This window comes from Harmonia axyridis, chromosome 3, assembly GCF_914767665.1.
Source record: "Harmonia axyridis chromosome 3, icHarAxyr1.1, whole genome shotgun sequence".
Classification (NCBI taxonomy): Eukaryota; Metazoa; Arthropoda; class Insecta; order Coleoptera; family Coccinellidae; genus Harmonia; species Harmonia axyridis.
In genome coordinates, this window is record NC_059503.1 from 31516877 (window position 1) to 31531665 (window position 14789).

The 14789-nt window shown below is 35.2% G+C and overlaps 1 protein-coding gene across 2 annotated transcripts in view; it reads left to right on the forward strand.

The window, feature by feature from the left end:
• The window catches only part of LOC123674570 (dynein axonemal intermediate chain 7-like), a 19437-nt gene continuing 4648 nt past the window's right edge, over positions 1 to 14789 (forward strand). Inside the window, exons 1-18 of one of the 2 annotated variants that reach the window (XR_006746675.1) lie at positions 1 to 94; positions 144 to 266; positions 2912 to 2988; positions 3041 to 3265; positions 3319 to 3430; positions 3504 to 3595; positions 5074 to 5298; positions 5369 to 5509; positions 5636 to 5710; positions 5776 to 5975; positions 6100 to 6266; positions 6342 to 6572; positions 6642 to 6806; positions 8519 to 8804; positions 12233 to 12448; positions 12556 to 12727; positions 12782 to 12842; positions 12894 to 13894. Coding sequence is in view for 1 of the 2 variants with exons in the window: in XM_045609484.1 (XP_045465440.1) it covers positions 58 to 94; positions 144 to 266; positions 2912 to 2988; positions 3041 to 3265; positions 3319 to 3430; positions 3504 to 3595; positions 5074 to 5298; positions 5369 to 5509; positions 5636 to 5710; positions 5776 to 5975; positions 6100 to 6266; positions 6342 to 6572; positions 6642 to 6806; positions 8519 to 8804; positions 12233 to 12448; positions 12556 to 12727; positions 12782 to 12842 (2605 nt within the window). In the remaining variant the exon portion in view is untranslated. The remainder of the gene's footprint in view (positions 95 to 143; positions 267 to 2911; positions 2989 to 3040; positions 3266 to 3318; positions 3431 to 3503; positions 3596 to 5073; positions 5299 to 5368; positions 5510 to 5635; positions 5711 to 5775; positions 5976 to 6099; positions 6267 to 6341; positions 6573 to 6641; positions 6807 to 8518; positions 8805 to 12232; positions 12449 to 12555; positions 12728 to 12781; positions 12843 to 12893; positions 13895 to 14789) is intronic. The other variant, XM_045609484.1, reaches the window with a different exon arrangement.

The window sequence follows — 14789 nt, forward strand, 5'->3', positions numbered from 1 at the left end:
CAAATATTCTTGTCAAACTTGACACTTGAGTAATTGAAAAGTGAATCATAAGTGAATATGGTGGAGAAAAAAGCCAATATAAAATCAACAAATGGTACAAACCCCCAGCTTTATCTTGCCCATATCTAACAAAAATGTTTCAGCATCGAAAAAAAAAACAAAATCAGAAGAAGGCAATGAAAAAGGTCAAAAAAACAATTCTAATAATGCCAATACTAAGAAGCATAAAAAAAATAGTAGTATCCCTTCTGAAAAGATATCAATAGGTGAGGAGGTTTCATGTACCTTTATTTGATTGTTTCGGAAACATTCAATTTCAACTATTCTTTAATTCACACCAATTATTATTGTCAGAAAAACATTATGTATTATTATTAGATTTATTTAATATCATGATAAATAAAACAGATCGTGAGTTTATGAGCTGACCGGTAGTAATCGCTGGATATATTTGTTGGAAGATCATAAAGAGACGAAAGAAATGTTATATTGCCAAAAAAAAAAGAAATTAAACTCGTGCAGAACATTTTTTGAATACAGGACAAACTTTTGATAAAAGTTATGAAATTCTACATGACGAAAACAAAAAAAAGAATTAAAAACACTGACGTAAAGTCAGGTGTTTTTATGCGCTCGTCATTCATGCGCTATTTGCACCCTTGGAGATCACATATACCTATGAACTTTTATGAGGTCGCTATTTTTTGAGTGCTCCGAACTGAAGGCTCTATCATTTCTTTGCAATATCCCTATTTTACGATTTTTGAGCTCACTGATGACAAATCCGTCCTCAAATTCAATTCTGGTCCTACGACCGACCAGCTATAATAGGCCAATTGAAAAGTCCCCAGTCGACCATAGTAAAACACATTTTTTGGCAAAATTCGATTTTATTATTCAACATAATTGCCTTCGAGGGCGATATAGCGATTATAGCGATCTTCCAATTTTTCGATACCATTTTTGTAGTACGATTTGTCTTTCGTTTCTAAATAGGCCTCAGTTTCAGCGATTATTTCTTTATTGGCGATAAATTTCTTTCCAGCGAGCATTATTTTGAGGCCTGAGAACAGGAAAAAGTCGCTGGAGGACAAATCTGACGAATAGGGTGGATGCTATTCGAGGCACAATTTTGCCATTGATTTTATTGATTGTGACCAGGCGCATTGTCTTAATGAAACAGCATCTTTTTTTTCTTCAAATGCGACCGTTTTTTAACGGTTTCATCCTTTGAACGATCCAATAACGCTATATTATAATCGCTGTTGATGGTCTGGCGCTTTGGAGGTAATCAATGAATATTATACCTTGCGCATCCCGGAATACTGATGCCATAATCTTGCCAGCTGACTTTTGTGTTTTTCCTCGCTTTGGATTCGGTTCATCATGTGCAGTCCACTCAGCTGACTGTCGATTGGACTCCGGAGTGAAATGATGGAGCCATGTTTCATCCATTGTAAAAAATTCAGGTTTATTGCACTTAAACAGCTTCAAACACTGCTCAGAATTATTAACACGTTGTTGCTTTTGATCGATTGTGACTTCGCGCGGCATCCATTCTGCACACAGCTTTCTCATGTACAAATATTCATGAATGATATGATGTATACACGTTCAGATGATATCTTCACAATGTCTGCTATCTCGATCAACTTCACTTTACGGTCATTCGAAATTATTTTGTGAACTTTTTTAATTTTTTCGTCGGTGACAGTCTCTTTTGGGCCTCCACTGCGTTCGCCGTCTTAGTGCTCATTTCATCACGTTTAAACATAGCATACCAATCAATGATGGTTGATTTTCCTGGTGCAGACCCTGGAAACTCTTCATCAAGCCAAAATTTTGCGTCAACTGTATTTTCTCCCTTCAAAAATCAATATTTTATCAGCACACGAAATTCTTTCTTTTCCATCTTTTTTCAAATAAAAAAAGAAGCTACACTCACAAGGCAATATCTCACAAACTAATGATCAGACTGCTGCCAAAATTTGACACTTATCGTTCGAAGGTTGGTACTAACTAAAAATCATATGGATTGAATACTAGCACCGCCATCTGTGGATCAGGCCGGGGACTTTTCAATTGGCCTAATAAACACGATTACCATCAAACGGAAGGACTCTGAAGTTTTTGAGTGGGTTCTGATCTAGAATAGCACGATTAAATTTGATTTAATGGACAAAATCTGACTTAAGGTTCCGTAATCTCTATGATCGCATCATGTGATACATATAAAACTCAAGAAGATAAAGAAAAAATTATCTAATAACAGATCCGACCGAGTAATGATTTTGTAAGCAAATACAAAATATCAATTTTAAACTTTATGTGAAATTTAGTTTTAACCGCATTATCAGAATCATGAAATAAAAAATTACAGCATTTATTTATAATATTTGGCTAGAGGACTCAGCTCGATTGCCACAAATATGTACATTGTTCATTATTATTATTTATAATGATAATTTCAGCGCTCCTTCACTTATAATAGAGTGCAGGTACATAATGTCTATTCAATTTCTTGTGGGCTTAATGAAAAAAATTTTGAGGGAAAGTTATTGAGAAAACAGATGATTTTTTGATGGGTTCATAATAGTTATCATTGTTACTTTATGGTTATTGTTTCTGTTTTTTTTTGTATTTTCCTTATATTATTCAATCAAGACAAGGGTGTATACAGAAGAAATAATAACAATTTCTTTTCTAAGAAATGAATGAGTGTTTGGATTGCCCCAGGAAATAGTCATAATAAGATATATAACGAAACAATGTTGTGAAATAAAAAAACTTTAAAATTAATTTTTTTCTCAAAATATTATACGATCTTTCAGAACGTGGTACTTTCAAATGGAATAAGGCTCTTAACGTATATTTCTGAGACAATATAATAATTGGGGTTTTTTAATTTCAGAAATGATCAAGGAATCATCTAGAACAACAGCCTTCAGTGACATTGACTCGAAAAGTGTAGACGAAATACCAACCACTGTTTTACCAATACAAACTCAATTTAAGCACTTTGAAAACGACATTTTTGTAGGGTGAAGAGCTTTTGAAATGGGCAAGGGAACAAATGAGCTTCATATCCAGTAGATCTAATGAAGAAAGCTGTATTGCCTTGGTAGAAGAGTTGGAAATCCCCGTTCCTCCATCACCTAAGAAGAAACCACAATCTCCAAAAAAGGCAAAGGGTGAAAAAGAAGGAAAAAAGGAGAAAACCAAGAAAAAGACTGAAAAAAAGTCTAAAGCTGCTACGACGGAAAAAGTTAGAAAAACCTACGAATATTTTTGATATGCTCATCTCGGAGTGTCTTTCAGGTCACTGATGAAGATATCCTTGATCCAAATGTACAAGGACCTTTAGAAGATGAAGTGATGTTTCGGTGGAGATTGAAAAAAGAAGAACAAAGACGTTTATCCAGAAGGAAGAGTACGGAGTTTTCTAATTTACTAGAAAAGTGATATGAGATTACATCATTAAAGAAATTTTCTGTTTCTTTCAGTTAAAAGCGAAGTGACATTTGTCGATCCAACAGTTAACGTGGAAAGAAGTTCAAGTTTTGTCGAAATGAAGAAAGAACGGAGAAAAACAAGAGTGAGTTGCATCTACACCTTTCCAATTGTCTTTCAGAATAGGGAGTTTGAAATTAAAAAAAGAAACTGTAATTTGTATTTTAGAATAGCAATATGTAATTCAGAAAAGGGAAAATGGATTTCAGATTTGGGATTTTCTAATTTGGAATTCAGAAATACGCAATTGTAATTCAGAATTGGTTCCATGTACTTCAGATTTTAGAATCAATGAAATAAATAGCCATATCTATGTAATACCTGTGTTGCTTATTGTATTGGTACCTCACATTCAGTATTGTTTTGAATGAGATCGTGATCTTGAACATGATCTGAAATTGAATTGAAACACTCCGAAATAAAATTTTCCTTTTCTGAAATATAATTGCTGTTTCTGAATTTCAATTCATTATTCTGAATTATAAGTGTAGGGAATCTATCGATTCCTTCGAAAATATTCCAAGTCCGAGAACTGAAGAAATCGGTGTACAAACTTAGGATTATCACAGCCACACCCCTAAGGGATCCGTAGATAGGTTTTGCTAACGGTCGAATGGAAAACAGCCTGAATGCCCATAAAACCCGGCATTTCACGGCGAATAATTCAATTGAGTTCAGACCAGACTACGAGAAACTACATCTACAACATATGTGCAATACTTGTACCGACAACAAGAAGATCAAAGATTTTCACATATGTTCACAAGACCGGCGAAAAACTACCTGCGACCGAGCCGCAACGACCCAAGTGTCCAGCGACCCTAAGAATCGATTAGACATATTATCATCTTCTTCAAACTCTTTCAGTGGGTTGAAATAAATCGAATACGTATTTTTATCCCTTTTCTTTTATTTCCCTAAATTGTCCTTGGCCGTGAACTACTCTAGTCACAGTATAAGGACCACATCCCACATAACTTTATTTTTCTGAATTCCAACTTCCTAATCTAATTTTCAAGTTCGTTTTTTTTTAATTAAATTGACTATTCTCAAATCCAGTTTTCTTATCTGAATGATATTTTCCTATTCTGAAATACATGTTTCTCTCTCTGAAATTTAACTTCGATTTTTTGAACTACCATTGGATAAGTTGTAGTAGTTATCCAACCTCAATATTCCGGCTGTCGAAATGTTCAACCCATATCCGATGTGTTCTTATTTTTTTCAACTCTATGCCTTGAGGTGGTCGTAAAAAGTTTAGCAGCTTTTTCATTTCGAGGTTTATATGATTCCAGAAGCTGAATCGTCTTTGGATCTCCAAAGACGATTCAGCTTCTGGAATCATATAAACCTCGAAATGAAAAAGCTGCTAAACTTTTTACGACCACCTCAATCCATATAGTGTTGAATATTGCTGTTGATCTCAACAGCAATATTCAACACTATATGGATTAGAATTCTAAGTAGCATAATCACATATCTAGATATACTTTCCATCTATTATTATCAAGAATTATAAATTTTGAAAATCCTCTCAAAATCCACAATCCACTTACGTTATAGAAATCCATTATGGCTGCCAAGAAAGAAGCGCAGAAAATTCTCGAAAGGGAAATGGAAGAACAGAGACTTAGGGAAGAGTTATTTCAAGAAGCTCTCTTGAAGCAACAACAAGAAGAAGATGAAGAAATCCTCAGGGAGCAAAGGAACAGCGTGACATTAAAAAGAATAAAAAAATTCGAAAAAGAACGACTAGACAACGTCTGGAATCTCTTAAGGAAATCAGAGGTGATTAGCAATATACATATATTAGCTTCTATACTGAAGAACTGGTCCATTTTCTTGATTTATATTTCAGGAAGTTCACTACAGGACCTGTCAAAAAATTCCTCTAGTTACCAAAGCAGATCAATTAACTGCTTTCGTGAAAAAATGGAAAAATGACATCGAAGATATGAATATTGAGGAACTCGGAGAGATTTGCAGTGTGAATCTAGAAGTGATTAGTTCATACTATATACTAATACCTCAGGCTATTTGAGAGATTTTCACAAATTTCTTAAATGTCTTGAAGACTACTGTTGGTCTGAAATACATATTTTTTAATTCACTTCAAAATCTCCAGCTTCTGAATCATCTGAAAGAATTAGTCTTCTATACATCTACGAACGATCCTGAGAAAATGAACCAATGGAATTGGGTAAGATCCAATGTCCAAACTTGATAAATATCGTTAAATTATCCAGGATTAACTTTTATCAATAGGCTTCAAGAATGTTGAGGGACGTGCAGAAAGAAATGTTGGAGAGAGCAATATTCAATATCCTTTCAGACATATACAAGAATTTGAAGATAGATAACTTAGATTACGGAGAATACTATCACTCGAACAACTCATTCACCCTCTCCATTTGGTTGAAACTAGACTGGCCTGTATCTTTACCAGATCCCAGGAAACCAGCCGAGTACGTTTGAATAACTTAGGAAGAAAATTAAGTTCAGCTAGCTTTAGTCCTTTTAAAAGACATAATATTTCCCAGATGAAATAGTACCTCTCCCCAAATACTTCCACGAAAACAATTATTTCAGGCCAAGCAGAGAAATCAATCTGGAGGAATTAGCCATAACTTGCGTACTTCCCCAATCTATACAGTGCGATCAGAAGATTCTAACATGCCTCTATGTGCCCTACGATCATGTCAGTGATACCTGTGAAACCTTCTTTCCTCTACCAAAACCAGAATATTTGACCAAAGGTGAGGTCGAACTACAAACAATATAAAAATTCACAATGATAAAAACTATTTCTCATTTATAAACTTCTCCTGTAGATCTTATTCAAACAATCAACGAAGATAAATTGCGCAAGCAAAAATACGCTTACGAGAGTTTTCTCAGGTCTGAATATATAGAAAAGGTGGAGAAATACAAGCAGAAGCACCCGGAAGGCAAATACCCAACGCCATTCTTGCTTCCAGAAATACCTTTAAACGCAGACATACCGAAGACGCCTGTACAAAACCTAGATCCTACTCCCAGCGAATACGTAGAAATGGCTGATGGTAATACGCTACCTTTAGATATACCTCATTTACCTTCTTGTTGTCTTCAAAAATGTTTTATCACCCCAGATGTCCTTTACGAACATTGCTTGAAGGGCATAAGCAGACAGACTGCAGAAAACGAAGTGAACTTAAGAGAATATCAGCTGATCGGAGGTTTGTTCATGATCCAGCTGATGTATCATCCGCCACAGCCACAGCCATTAGTCAAATTGCATATGACCGTAAGGACAGGTAAAGCAAACTCAAAATTACGGTGCTCTCAAAGGTGACTTCTTAACTTCTTACTTTTCTACAGCTACCACACATATTCTGACATTTTTTTTGGTTTCACTAGGAATAAATGAAATATTATTTCTTATGTCGTAGAAAGTTCCCTGTTTTCATGCTTATCAAAAAGATTTCCGCTCCATCGTGGAAGGTGACTGCCCAGTGCCAAAAAAAAACCAAAAAAAACAAAGATCTTGAATGAATTCTGTACAAGAAGTAGCTATGGTATTTTATCAAAAAAAAATATTCTTCGTTCTCTTCATTAATTTGAGAAGTTGTAAAGAAATGGGCTTTTGGAGGCTTTTTGGATAATCAAGCGCTGAATTGAAAATATCAAAAAAAAACCATCAATAATGAGTATGCGTTTTACAGTTCAATATCACCACAAAAATCCCAGAGAATTTCAATTCAATCCATGGAGCGGTTTTTTTGTTTCATTCGATCCAATCTTCAAAAAATTAGATATAGGACCACGCATTCTAATCATGTTAGGAAATCAAAAAAAATTTCAAATTTTGCAAATTCGTTTTGAAAATAAACTGGCTTTTTTTAGCGTTGTAAAAGTTCTTTAGATGAAAAGTTGAGATATGCAATTGCTTAAAAGCGAGTAGATCGATTTCGAAATTTCCTTGGGAATATCAACTTTATTTCGGATTTAATTTGGTTTTTATCATCAAGATCGTGAAATGAATTTACGGAATCGCATTAGAAATGATAATGACATGTTGAATTGATTTATTTGGAGTCAATAAAAAAAAATTAAAAAGAAAACAAATTTTTTTCATAAATTCTGTTATTGTTCTGTTCTGTTATTGATAAAATACAGAAAAAAAAATTAAAAATTTAATTTCTTCATTTTGAATCGAAAATCGTGATCCTTTAATTTTTTGAAAATTTGATCGAATGGAACAGAAAAACCGCTTCATGGATTGAATTGAAATTCTCTGGGATTTTTGTCGTGATATTGAACTGTGAAAAGGCATACTCAACATTGATGGTTTTTTCGATATTTTCAATTCAGCGCTTGATTATCCAAAAATCCTCCAAAAGCCCTTTTTTATCAACTTTTCAAATTAATGAAGAGAACGAAATACATTTTTTTCCTAAATACCATAGCTACTTCTTGTAGAGAATTCATTCAAGATTTCGAAACATCCCCTAAATTTTTAGTGCAAACATTGATTGGTGAGATATTGATGGTTAAAGACAAAAGGTCCTTTTCAATTCAAAGTTCGATATTTCAGAGAGAAATGCTCGTATCGAAATTTTGAAAGAAGGATATTAAAGCTGAAGGAACAATTTATCTCATCCATAGAGTGGTTAAGTTGGAAAAAAAATTTCCAAGTCTGTAGGCAAACAATAAAAACTGAAAAATTTCGCAGAAATTTTAGACACTGTAATCATTAGGATTGAGCGACACACGTTGCTTGAACTATAAACTTCAAGCTTCAAAAATGTATTTTTCAAATTGAGATACGACCATTGTTATCGAAAATACAGCCATTTGAAAAACCGTTAATAATTTCGAATTTCATTTTGATCCTTTAATTTATTCCACTAGTATATTACGAATAAGTAATGTTCTTCCCCTAGTGGATGCGATTGCTCTATGTGTGTTTATATGAAAAAATCATTTTGTTTTTAATTAAAACGAATGCGTTTACATTTTGATATAGTAACTCAGCCTAAGAAGCTCGAAATCGTCCCTTTTTACAAGGAATTCCATCCTCCGCCCCCTCCGTGGATGTACGAGGAACTCAGTAGAAGTCTGAGTTCCACTACGAAGTCCTTGAAAAACATCAGATCCAAGAGGCTTACAGCCAGATACGGCAGCAGCAGAACTATACAAGGAAAAGAGGGAAGTTTTGACCCGGAAGAGGTGCAGAAGTACAAGGACGCACAGGAGCAATGGGAGCACGATGTACAACTCGAGAAAGAAAAGTTGATATGTTTTAGTTTATGGTAAGGATCCGAATACAGGGTGATTCACCGGGATGGCTTATTAGACGTTTATGAAAAACAAATCATAATTTTGAGCTGAAAATTTGCATATTAAGCTTTGAGACAATGATCTTTCTCCCTAAAATATTTTCAGATCTCTACAATTTCCGGTTATACCGAAAACAGGCTACTACTGCCTTATTTCAAATGGCACAACCAGTATATTATTGCCTCATTAGATAACTTTTTTGACGAAAATTTCGGCAATATGCCATACCTTGGGTAAAAACTCAACGGTTCATGAGTTAATGGGATCCTTATGAAAAAAAATTGTAGCGATGGGGGCATTTTTTTTATTGAATTTGTCGGCAGAAAAACCTTTTTTCGATTTTTTTTTCTTTTTCGATTTTGCAAATACGTAGTATTATATGGCTGTTTGGACCAAAAATTTACAGGGTGTTCACAAGAAGATCATGAATTTGGATAACTCATATTCATCGAAACTCAGGATTTTCAAATTAGAACCTATATTTTTTATTATTTCAGTCGATTCTACGTACCTACACAAATAGTGGGGGCAAACCCGGCTATACCTATAATGAATATTTTTAGAGAAAATGAATGAGGAAAAACCGCAATTCCTCACTTTGTGGAGTAGCCTGTGACTTCCGGAAAGCACAGAGAGAAACTGAAATTCGTTATTTGGATAACTAAATTTCACATTTCAAGAATTATAATTAATTTTCATTGGAATTGTTGAGAAATCCATAAACCAATACAATTTTCGATCACGAATAATTCTTTACAATTCTTGAAATGTCAAATTTAGTTATGGAAACATTGAATTTTAGTTTCTTTCAGTGTTTTCAGGAAGTCACAGACTACTCCACAAAGTTATAAATTACGGTTTTTCCTCATTTAAATTTTTTCTACGACAAATTTTAAAGTATTCATTTCAAGTAAACGGTTTGCTTAAGTAACCCCCACTATGTTTGTACGTAGAATCGACTCAAATAATAAAAAATATTGAGTTTTGATGAATTTGAATTTTCCAAGTTCATGATCTTCTTGTGAACACCCTGTAAATTTTCGATCCAAACTGAAAACAGTCATAAGATACTACGTATTTGCAAAATAGAAAAAGAAAAAAAAAATCGAAAAAAGGTTTTTCTACCGACAAATTCAATTCAGAAAAATGTGAGTCCCCATCGCCACCATTTTTTTTCATAAGAATCCCATTAACTCATGAACCGTTGAGTTATATTGCCGAAATTGTCATAAAAAAATCTATGATCTATGATGCAAAAATGTACTGGGTGTGCCATTTTAAATAAGGAAGTAGAAGTCTGTTTTGGATGGAATGGAGAAATCTGAAAATATTATAGGGAGAAAGATCATTGTCCTAAACCTCAATATGCAAATTTTCAGCTCAAAATTATGATTCGTTTTCCATAAACGTCTAATAGGTCATCCCGGTGAATCACCTGTAGAGTCAGTGATATTTGAACAACTTCCTTTAAGGTAATTTTCCAGGTTCTTTTCCATTGTTAGCCCAATATTATACATCAACAATAATTATTGGTTCGATCTTATTCACAACTTTTGAATTCTCTTAATGCAATACTTCAAAATGCGTAAATCATTTCTTCAAATATCAACAAATCATTCAAAATAACAGATAGAATATTCCATTTTCTGGAAACAAACACTAGATGGCATAAGATTCTGAGAATTATTCTTTTAATTTATTTGTTGACAATTGAATTATAATATGAAAATAAGCAAAGCACTATATTGAAGTCAGGAGTTTCTGAGTTCTCGTCATTCATACGCCAGTTGTGCCCTTGGACACTACATAAATACATATATAGGTGGCTTTCAAGGATGCAATTGAGGCATGAATGGACAAACGCGCAAAAGTTCCTGACCACAAAATTTAAAACTTTCATATTTACGAAACCCCTTGTTAGATTTAATCCATTAACAGGGTGATTTATTAGCTCACCGACAAACTTTGGCAGATGAAAGGTCATGTAATTTAACAAAAAACCATTATGGGAACATATGTCCGATATCAATTATTCAACGAAATGAATGGCTTCGAAATTTTCATTCATATCTATTGTGTGATTTATTAATAAAAAAAGTATGCTTAGAAACAAGCGTAAATAAACTTTTTCGGCAAGGGTCCGGGAAGTGCTCACTTCCCGGACGCTTTTTCTCTGAGAAAGTACGTACTTCCCAGACTAGGCCGGAAAAGAATCACGTCGTTCGTGTCATTGTGAATATGAAAATCTTGGTAGGGATATTTTTAATAAATGCAGGTTATCATTATCATAGCAACCGAGATAACGGCTGACAGTTCATATGAAATTAGTTGTCAAAAATTCGCATGTTTTTTTATCGCAATCGCAATAAAATATGGAAAGCAGCAGCGATAGTGTTATTCTACACGGTTGCCGAAAAAATATTGTACGCAACACGCCCGAAAATGGTTTTTTTGGACTCGCAGACTTCCAGGACTCGCTTACGCTCGTCCTGGAATTTTGTCTATTCGTCCAAAAAAACCCTACTTTCCGGACTTGTTACGTAAATTACTATTTCCTACAACTGCCATGGAAAGTAGCGTACTCAATTTCAAAACTATGTAGGTATTGCTCTGACTGTGAGAAATATTATTCCACATGGCACTTTGCCAATACCTCGCTTGGTAGACCAATGAAATTGGGCTTTTGAGAAGTCGTTTCTATTGAAACGCAATAAATGAAGAGATACTGTCAACGAAGGTCTTTTTGAAATGAATTAGGTACATTACTTGAATTATATAAACTTGTGCAGTTGCAGGAAAAGTATAGTGTGTAATATGTGGAGAATGTCCTTTTCCACTCGCCTTTCAGGCTCGTGCCACAAAATTCCACACTCGTGAGAAAAGTTGGAGTGTTCCCACTTGTTGCACGATATAGGTACATACTATGTCAGTTAATTTTCACTAGGTTCTGCAATAACCATGAGTTTGTCGATCAAGCCATTATTGCTTTGCTGGCACAGTATTTTTTCTCATCCAATAATAGTATTATACACAAAACTCGTTTTTAACCATTTTTCAATGAACAAGAAATACAGTGTCGCTGTAGACTTAACTCTTTGTGACCTCATGAATACGCACCCTGTATATATATTATTGAAATTTCGCAGAAGTTATCGTTTCATTGTTAATGTAAGGGAAAAACAAGACTTATGCCACTAAGAACTACAACAAAAGACCAAAAATGTTGGCGGTTCTGAATGGCTCAGCCCTACAGCCAACCAACCCCAATTATCTAATAATCTTTGCCACTCACTATAGAGGGTCTACCTACTATCAGCTAGTGTTTATATAGAAAATGATTCTATTGAATTGTTCCCAATTCAAACTCACCTAGAAAGAGAACATCTGATAATTGTTTCAGTTTACCAAAGGACGTGATCTTTTTGGAGAACCCCAGTGTTTGTCTTTGGGATGAGAACTCAAAATCTTGGACCACTAGAGGCATATATGAAATCGATTTTGAACACATGGAAAGAAAGTTAACTTTCAGATCTTCTGGATTTGGATTATTCGGTTTGTCAGTAAAAAGGCACATGAACTACCCATATAAGAACTGGGATGTAAGACCCAATGCCGAGTAAGTACTTCATATCTATTTAGGTGAAGTTAATTTTTTACCGAGCGACTGTCAGACAATTAGGTTTGAAAACCACATTCATGCATTTACTCGGATATTCATTCTAGCGATTCTATTTCCATTGTTCTGGAAGGTTCCAAGGTCACAATTAATCTTACTATACACGAATCCAACGTGAGAATTGATGATTTCGAGTACAGACTATCTGAGTTCTTGGTAGGTAAAAAAGGACTTAACTGTCTGAAATTTAAGAATTGGAGCCTTTCAAAATTCATAGAGGTAAAAATTACAAGATATTTGCCACTGAGAGTTTTGAAATAATTCGAATTACAGGTAATGCAGTCAAGTGGGCTGGACATGTTTCCAGACTACGATGCCAATTGTTACTATACAGGTAAGTATTCTTCTAAAGTTTCAATAAAGTTATGGCTTTTCTTTTCTTCAGGTCTTACTGCCCATTTAGGCTGCAAAGGCTTTACTAACTTCAACTTTAATAATTAATAATAATTTTATTTGTCAAGAAGGAAACTATTAACAATTGAAATTAAATTAGAAAAAATAAAACCTATGACAAACAAACTGAAATACCACAAAGTCAGAGACTGTGTGTGGCTTAAAAAAACATGGAAATTACAAAGATAGTGGTCACTTTGAACATATATCCAATAAATCGAAAAAACTAGAAAGATTAACACTAAGATTGCGAAAATTGCAAAGAAAAAGCACCCCAAGAAGATCATCTCTCAACCAGACGATGGATCTCATATCTGTCTCGCCCCATCAAAAACCTCTTCAATCTTCACTTGAACATACCTAAACTGCTTGAAAGCCTTATATTGTTTTGCAAGTAGTTGAAGAATCGGGACAGCAGATAAGAATATCCTTGTTGTCCTATTGATTCGGATGCATAAGAAGTCTCGAAAAAACTGTTTGCCCTCCTTGTCCCGTAAATACACACTCTCGCCCGAAGGTTGGATTTGTGATTGAATTCAGAGCAGCACACTCTAAGGAAATAAATTTGTCGAGGAGCCCCGACTCCAAGAAGAGTAGATCCGAAGGATAAAGTCGTGGTTTATATAGTATAATTCTTATAATGGCTTTTTGTAAGACGTCGATATGTTGTGGATATGTTTCTTCAAAGCCGATCCCCACGCCGCTACTCTGTAGGAAATTCTGGACTCGATCAACGACTTATAGACCATCCTCACATGTGTCCCTTCAAGGAAATTCCGCAGGTATTTGAACTTATACAGCAAACTCCTCAACGCTCCACAGACACTCTGTACATGTTTATTCCATCTGAGATGACAGTCGATAATTATTCCAAGATACCTGACAGACTCACTCACCCCGATCTCAGCACCATCGATGTTCAGCCGCTCAAAGAGAGGGAGAACGTCTCCGCGGCAGGAGAAAGGCAAGCAGACAGACTTATCAAAGTTGATAGTGAGTATCACATCCCCACCATGATCCAGCTCGAAAATACCATTGATGTACAAAACGAAAATCAACGGACCCAACACCGTGCCCTGGGGCACTCCACAGTCGTTTTAAAGCTCAAGGAATCTTCAATCTTGACACCCTTCTTCGTATCTGTTAAATAGCTGTCAAACAGCCTCAGAACTACACCCCGGAAACCGACATCCTCCAACACATTGAGTGCCTGGGCATGTGACACCGTGTCGAAGGCCTTGGCTGGAGCCAGGAAAACACAAAGTGTTTTTTTACTCTGATCGAAATTCCGAGTTATTTCGGAAGTAAAGTAGGTTATGGCATCGTGGGTAGATTTGTTCTGCTGGAAGACATACTGCTGTGGGTGGATCAACTTATACCGATAGATGTATCCATCCATTCTGATCTTGATTGTTTTCTCGAAAATTTTGGAAATGACAACACTGATATAGGCCTATAATTCTCTATGCAGTCCTTCGCGCCAGATTTGTGTACAGGTATGATCGTAGCCTCCTTGAACTGAGATGGGTAAACCTCCGAGGTAAAGCACGAGTTGATAAGATGGGACAGAGGGCCAGAAATCTCGTCCCTTATTGATCTCAGAAAATCCACGCTGATTCCATCAATAATACCGACAATTTCGAGAGGATCCGTGGATTCCAAAAAGAATGTATGCGATCTTATTTTCCGAGGTGGTTTGTATTGTAGGATTCTCATCCTGGAGGCCATTTCTGGACCTATATTGGCGAAATAATTCACTAATTCATCAGCTACATCCGATGAACGAGTCAAAACTCTTGAGCCATCACAACTCACCTCCTTAATCGTCTGCCTCCCACCTGTGTAGCTGAAGCCAGCCAATTGGTTTATGACATTCCAAACGTGTTTA